General features: G+C 45.2%; 2 protein-coding genes across 2 annotated transcripts in view; one reads left to right on the plus strand and one right to left on the minus strand.

The window, feature by feature from the left end:
- T265_13590 (hypothetical protein) overlaps positions 1-8,065 on the plus strand; it is a gene marked incomplete at both ends in the record, with an annotated part of 18,083 nt that overhangs the window by 6,048 nt on the left and 3,970 nt on the right. The gene's annotated exons all lie outside the window — the stretch shown is intronic.
- On the minus strand, positions 920-7,379 carry T265_13589 (hypothetical protein; the record flags this gene model as incomplete). The annotated part of the gene is given in 3 exon segments (XM_009169611.1): positions 920-1,115; positions 1,120-1,181; positions 7,242-7,379. Coding segments are annotated over 3 exon segments (396 nt in total).

Raw genomic sequence — 8,065 nt, forward strand, 5'->3', positions numbered from 1 at the left:
GCACGGCACGCTAGTGAGGCTTATAGGCCTATAGCTGCCAGGCGATAGTCGGTCACCAGTTTTGTGGATTGGCGTGACAATCGCTTCCTTCCAAGCAGAGGGAAGGCGGCCTTCGTCAAGCGACTTGCGAAACACTAGGTGTAGATGATTTGCCAGTTTGGAGGACGTTTCCTTCAGGATCCTTGAATGGACCTCGTCGGGCCCCAACGCGCAGAATGGGTTGATCTTGTGCAAGAGTTGACGAATTCCCTCCACCGTGAAGACCAAGTCGGTTAGGGGCTGTTCATAGTTTCTCCTTGACAAGAGTGGATTTGACGAGGACGCTGGGGCTGAGTATAGACATGCATAGTGTTCTCTGTAAGCCTCAGATACCACTGTTGGGTCATTTGTTGGTTCTCCGTTTCTGTCCCTCAAGGAGAACGCGGATGGCTTGGTTCTACGGTGATGTCCCGCGTATTTGAACAAGACTTGTTTTTTTCGAGCGAGGTCCAGAATGGTGGCTTGTTTTCGTATGTTCCATTGGCGGATTTCCGATTTCCAGCGGTTCCGCATTTTATGAAATGCCAGCTAATCTTCTGTATCCCCTGTAGTCAAACTTTTGAAGAGTTGGGATCTTTTTTCCAGAAGTCGCCGAATCCTTTTTGGCAGCCTGCGGTTCATCCGAGTGCGTGCCGGTTTTCTTGGGACGAATGTCGCGTCAGCCTCGTGAACTTCCTGGACAATGGTCCTATATAGTTCTTCCGCCGGAGCTGGTTCCAGTGTGACTTGTCCAAGGAAGATGAGCATTCCTGAGTAGTGTGCACGGCAGAAGTATCAAGGCCGCGATTGAGGTTCAGGATTTCTGGCCCAATAGCAGACGAAATCACAGGCCAGCACGCAGTGGTCGCTATGTCCCAGTGGAGCGTTGATTGTTACCTGATCAACGAAGTGCCTTTCGTTGGTGATGACCAAATCCAGGAGGGACGGTAGTTGGCCTGCGCGGTATCTGGTGGGTTAAACGACGTGTTGAGTCCAAGCGCTGTGTTGAATGACTTCTACCAGCGCCGCTGCAAAATTTCCGCCTGATACGACGCGCTGGATTTCCATCCAGGATGCCTTTATGTCGTTGAAATCGCCTACCAGCAGATGAGTGTAGTGGCTCTTACGATCATTCCTGACGGAATGCCACCTACAAGTTGCGACTAAACAATATTATTATTATTAGATTGGGCGGTGGAATGAGTTTGTTATCAGCCACGCCAACTTATAGTATCAGCGTGGTAAATAGACGTATTTCTCGTTTTTCGAATGAGTTTGGTAAAAATCGGTAGATTTATTGCCGGGCAACGTATTCCTATTCATTTCAGTGTGCCGAAGCCTCGGTAAATCCAGCACCAAGAAAGCCGTAGACATTCCCTCCAGAACATATGTAATTATCGGAGCAAACAATGAAATTCAAACTTGCCTTCCGTCCTATTTGTACCATTGATTTTCTAGGTTCAGATGAATAAGCACACTTTTACTGTGCGCATGAGCTTGGCTAGTTTAGCTGTCCGGTGTTAGCGACGTTCGATTTATCCTGCACCTCGACTGTTGTAGTGTAAGTTGTCCGTCAGTTTGATTTGTGGTGATACACAACCTGGCTTACTGAGCTTTGGCTCATGAGCTTTATTTCTGTTTTTCATCCACAGAAATTGTTGTGAACACCTGTCTTCGGAGAATCACTGTACCCTGGTGCTTACATAGCATGCATATTACATAATTGACGACCCTGAAAGAATGGTTACCACCCACTGGTGGCCTACCTTAAAGGTCCTGGCTATACATATGTGCATACAGGCCTCAACCTGCAATCTGGACCGCAAGCCTGTTAGTCGTGCACTAGGCTATTAGCAAGCTAGGTTCGTTTGGCTGTGTATCAGGAGCGATAACAGCCTTTTGAGTTGCTTATCCAAATAGAGATATTTCTCTCTGACTGACGACGGGGTCTTGTTGTTAGCGTTGTGCATAAGGGTTACCATATACATCTGAAAAATTCCCACATGTGACAGCCCGTAGCACCATATACGTAGCCCTCAGTTTATAACGCTACCTGTGATTGAGGACTGTTCCGCCAGTAAATACTACAGGGCTGCTCTGGAAGCGATATCACGCAGTTTTTGTAACAACTGACCGCTGCTTTTGCTCCAGTGCCTGTTGACGGAAACACCTCACCAATAAGGAAGGTAACAGCTTTATTGCGAACAAATGGATGCATGCAAGTTCGCCACTTACAGAGAACCTCACGGTAATTCAATTTCGTTTCAATGATCCAAGCCGTTGCTCAATTAACAGCAGGCTTGATTAGGCTGAATACTTGCTGGATTTTTTCTTGAGATATTACTGTGATAATTAGAATAGTGGTGGGTATCTTAACTGCCGAATGTACGCGTAGTATAGAAGTCCGAATATGGACGAATGAATATCGGATATTCTCGAATATCACGGGCGTACACTCAATCGCATCGTAAAACAAAGGCATATAAAAATATACTAAACAGAATGAATAGAATAGAGTCAACGTTCACCACAATTACCGTAGTTTAAGGATATCGGTAGGTTTTGAGCGTTCTAAGGTTGCTTTCGGGAGCTGACCTTCTTGATAGTCTTCAAGCCAAAAATGTACCCATGGACCAAGACCATTTAAAATTTGTGGCACACATACCGCTTTTTATCCGTATTGTGAGTAAAGTTTGAGTACTGGAGTCTCTAAACCGTTTGAAGTTCGTACCAGATCCAGAGGTTAGTGATTTTCAAGGCGGCGAAAACAGGCCTCGCATCCCCTGCTCAAATCAGATTATGCTGGGAATCAATTATTATGCGGCGAAATAGCCCGCATATTTTGCGTCAAGGCGGATACTGTGATTTACGGAAACCCAAACATATTATTGCAACTAAGAAACCTCGTTCGCATCCCTTCACCTCAAGAAAATCACCTTTTTAAGCAAGCTAGAGTTACTTTCCAGGTAAACATTTCCTAATTCAATGTGTGTATCGCCTTGGAATTTCACATAACCAGAGGAATCTCCACCACATGAAAGTCGCAGAAAAACGTACTCTGAATACTTACTTAGACATTTGTGGTGATAACCCCAAATAACGGTGTCTGCAAGACAATTTTTACTTACCAGGCACTGGTTGGCTTCAGCGTCACTTTCGGGCTTGTAAATAGTTGAATATTTAGGCTGTACGCCGATGAAATGGTTATGCGCCGACCAAAAGGACCCTCTGATCGCCTTTGCTTCGATTGTAATTTCCCTGCAAAATAATACATTTCCTGGCGGCCCGGAAGTTTGCTCGCCAATAAATTAGTGGTTGAAGGGCTTATATCCTAATGTGTCGTTACTTCTGATTGGTTTATTATGCAGACGAAGTTTTCAAACTGTTTAAATAGTTCTTGCAGGAGCATCCACCACTTATATGGGACAACTGGGGAACTCCATTCTGGCAGATGTGGCGTTCTGGTCGTTTTGTCAGAGTTAAAATGCATTTTGTTCATATAGACTGACATTTCGTATGCTTTGTACGTACCTCTGGAGATAAATGCCATAATCACGCTCTACAAAGCGTCAGGGACGTAGTAGTTTGCTGGATTAAATATGGAGGTAAACAACGGCACAGTCAACAGATTTATTTATTTGAGATTCGTGTGTCTAATGTTACATAGAACGCAATTATATTGTGATAGTCAACTCCCGCCGGGTGCTTCAAAACCATGTGAGCATTAGGTTATTTCGTGAGATTCAGATGGTATTAGTTCGAGTTCCCACAAACGGCCGCCACCCATCTGCAAGTTACCGGACGTCTTCACCATAAGCGGAATAGTTTGCTTTCAGTCAACTTAGAAAATGCTACAGCATTAAAGACTGAGAGCAACATGATAAATGTCACCTTCTTAGGTCAGTAGTTACTTTTGAGGCATTCAGCGACTTAAAGTGACGTGTAATCTTTTCCTAACCGGTCGTGAATCTGAACGCGTCTTCTTTCGTGTGGACAATAATGGGCAACTTGACGGTATCTGTTCTGCCGAACATCAACATATCGCATAATTTCGTTGGTTTTCGGGCGCCCTCAGCATAAAAGCTGCAGAGGGTAAGCCCCTTCCGCTAACATCTAGCTCGAAACATTGTTTTATGGACCCATGCATAAACTAGATGCCTTCCTGATAACGGGCGGCGTCGATGTCGTCAAATTCATGCATCACTCCATTGGGAGCAAATGACTGGCATTACAGGATGCTTTATCTTGGTCACTTCAGAGAATGATGGATGGAGAACATGGCTTGGAAGGTCCTGCCGAACTTAAAATAGCTTCTCAATTGAGCGTAATCCGTGCAGTCCTTCATTGTGGCGCTTGTTTTCGCTGTTTACTTGTGAGGAACGTCTTGAAGCACTACCCACCGCCAAAAGTTTATTGGTTTGTTACTGTCACAAAGAAGACTAAGAGAAACCTGTTCCACCTGTTGTTTTGTTTAGTGGCGCAGCGCAGTATACTGACACTAAACGGAAGATGGTCAAGAAATTTTTACGACCACCTACTGGCGAAGGGGCGAAAGGACTTCGAACTTGCGCCACGCTATCCGCCCTCACCTGTTGTTTCCACGCAGGTAAATTACGAGCAGTGGTTGGACTAGCTGATTTATCAAAACAGTGGTAACTTGTCGGAAGACGTTAGAGATAGGGTTCAGAAATTTTTTCATGGTTTGAACCACTCCATTCGGAAAGCATTTCACCACATTAATTTGTTCTTCAGTAAATTATAAATGCATGCAGATTGTCGGTTGGACGTAAGTAATAGTCAGGCAGCGATTTGTGTGATCATGATGCTTAGTCTCAAACCTTGCTGCACGTTTTGTCGCTGCAAATGAAATACTTGTGAAACCTTTCACAGACCCCCTTGCGTGCAGGTGAAGAGTTGACAAGCAAGTAAAGTGGCCTTTTATATGATAATTCATTGTCTTCGGCACCTCGTGAGGTAGACTCAATGCACGCACTTAGCAAGCATCTCCACTGGCAGTCGACCTGTTTGCCACGTGCTCATTCCTTTCTCATATTGCGTGGTGCATAATTCCCACCCCGTAAGTTCCTTGATTATCCAAATCGTGTAGCATATCACTGTCCAAACACCGACTGTGGTTGATCGGGGTAAAAGTTAGTAGGTGTTTCAGGAGCACCGCCACTTGTGGGGCACCCTCCACTAAAATAAGTTGGTTGGCTTCAAAATTAAGTACATCGATCACGTGCAAAGATGCAAGAGAGTAGGAATTCTGGGATCGTTAGTCGTTTGCTGTATTCTATTGGCAAATACTACTAATTATGAAGAGGCCGATGATAAGTCTGAGGATGTCAAATTACCAACAATTCTACAATCACCATACGGTGGTGAAGCCTGCTTGCATACGCAACTTTAGGTGTGACCAATCATTTTAGGAATAAATACTTTAGCCCTAATGCAGTAAGCATCTCACACGTTGAATGTCATGCGAAGGCCGGGAACGAACAGCCAAACAAGCCATGCAATGCTGGCCACATTGTAAATCCCGTATTTGCTGTTAGGCCTGAGGATCACGTAATACTGGCCTATCTGTATAGAGCTAAGAAAAACTGTATTTTGATAGCTAGTCTTTTATATCCACTGATAATAAGTCGCAGACAACCGTGTGCTCCAATACATGAAGTAAATAGGCCGGCGTCTGCGAGTCAGCTGGCGGGTTCTGGAGCCATAAGTCACAATTCGAACGCCATCGTAAAACTTCGAAGGTGCGCATCGCAAAAATCGCTTTTGTCCAAAGTGTATAATATGGTATATCATCCAGTAAAGACCTGAGTGGGGCCCTCATCTAGGCTTTTCGTTACTCGTGTTAACGGTGACAACTCTCGTTTACCTCTCTTCATTAGAGCACTGTTCCCGGGCATTAGGATTAGGTAATGGCATCTTGCGGTTGACTGTGACGGCGCATTCTTCCAAGTGAGAGAGGTTATTTTTGGTAAACTAACAAAAGGGTCAACCTGGTCGTTTTCATTACATGGCCATTAATAGTCGGTAACTTGGACGACCTTGAGCAAAATCGTGTACGAATTTTTCCATCATGATAATATCTACATAATCCTGGCTAACTTGCTTACAGTTTGGAACCGTTGAATAAACCTGCAACAACAACTTTGTAGATGCTGAAGTCAAGCCATTATAATCTAAAAGCACAGGTTCCTAAGCCACCATGCCACGTTAGCGCCCAGGCTGTTTGCAGTGGCTTACCGGGGCGAAAAAACTAGACAAAGATAATGACATACGGATGGCTTTTTGGAGTCCGATACGGCATAATGTATATGGCACCACGGGGCACTTAAAAGTTTCCAGTTGCTCGGTCCTCACACACTCAAGGGTGGCAAATATGCCTAATCCGTTGGTTGTTGATTTGCTCGATTAGACCGAGAGTTGAATCGCAGATGTTTCACCACTGATCTAAGAGGCATCGCCAGTGCTGTGTTTTGTAAATCTATCTATCTATCTATCTACCAATCTATCTATCTATCGCGTAGGTTACCAATCACTTAAGTACATCGAATAAACTAATAATAATAATATTTATTCCCAACTAGTGGGTTGCATACCGTCAGGCATGGTCATAGTATTACAGTCTTAACAAGAGCATGGCTGATGGGGGTTGCGATTAATGGGAATTTCCTGGAAAAGGGACAGTGACTTAAACAGTGGTCATTAACGAAGTAGACTTCATCACACCTGAGGTGATATGATTAGGGATCCCAAATTACAAGGGCTCTTTATCTCCTATGAAGAACATATCAGATGACACAAGATCTGATGGTTAGGATTTAAAAGGGGCGGGCAAAAACGATACGGGCGAGGGTATAAGAAAGAGCTTCCTGCATGGAACGTGGCAGAAAAACAAAACAAGCTTCACTATGCAGGAAGTGTGGAGGCAGAATACTGGATCAGGAGAGGCAGCAGAACTACCGCGACATGGCCGGCCAACTTGAACTAAAGCCCAAAACCGTCACTAGGGCTTCACGGCCTTATGCTGTTGGGCGTGCAACCGCGGAAAGTGTAAGTGGGAATGGTTTGGTGGCGTAATACGCAGCACGGACAAATGGTAGTAGAAAACTCAGAATCACGGTGTGCATTGAAACCTGAGCGACTCACTAGTGTTGCTGCTTGAGCAGGGTCGAGTGTACAAGTTATTGGGAAAACGAGTTCACGCAAACTGTACAACAATGAATGACTTGGTGAGGAGTGCGAATAAAAGTCGCCGGGTTCTTTAAATCCGACAGAAGTTTCGACGGATTGCAATGAGCGCCTCCCAGTGGTGGCTGGTGACAAATGAGCCAAGCTTTTCCAAACATAGCCTAAGTAAGAATTAGGTCCCCTCGGAGGCGACGGTACTCCAGGGGAAAGAGATCAAGCATCGCGAGACCGGGTTTGTAGTCCGCGGATTTGTGGCTGACAAAGGTTTTCGTTGCGGCTCTCTGGACACTCCCAATGAGGGTTACGTCTTTCGCACGTCCTGAGTAAACAACTTGATTGGCGTTTTCCGGGAGCAGTGTGACGTAGGCCCCGTAGAGTACTTGGAAGTCTATGCGAGTGATACGGGATAAGGTGCGTGGGGTTATCCGTAAAATGGCAAATGCTTTTTGGGACGATTTCTCATGCTACAGTGAGGACAATTTTGCGGAGACCCAGAGAACCAAATCATCTTTGGCGTCTATCCTCATGATGTTTTCTGGTCCTTTCTCACGATGCATGACAAAGGCTTTCGAAGAGTCTCCTCCAAATGACACACGGATGCACTTTTCGTCATTCAGAGGAAGGTGCCAGTCCAACGACCACTGCTTTGCAACGTCTACATCCATTCAGAGGGCACTGGCATTGGAACTCCGGGATTTCAAGTCGTCCGCAAAAAGTAGACATGAACTTGCACGAACGTCTGGAAGGTCGTTGAAGTAGATCATAAACAGCAGTGGTCCCAAGACGAAGCCTTGAGGAATTCCAGTGGAGACCGGCGCTGAAGAAGAGTAGATCGAGCCTCTCC

This window comes from Opisthorchis viverrini (assembly GCF_000715545.1).
Source record: "Opisthorchis viverrini unplaced genomic scaffold opera_v5_82, whole genome shotgun sequence".
In the NCBI taxonomy this organism is placed as follows: Eukaryota; Metazoa; Platyhelminthes; class Trematoda; order Opisthorchiida; family Opisthorchiidae; genus Opisthorchis; species Opisthorchis viverrini.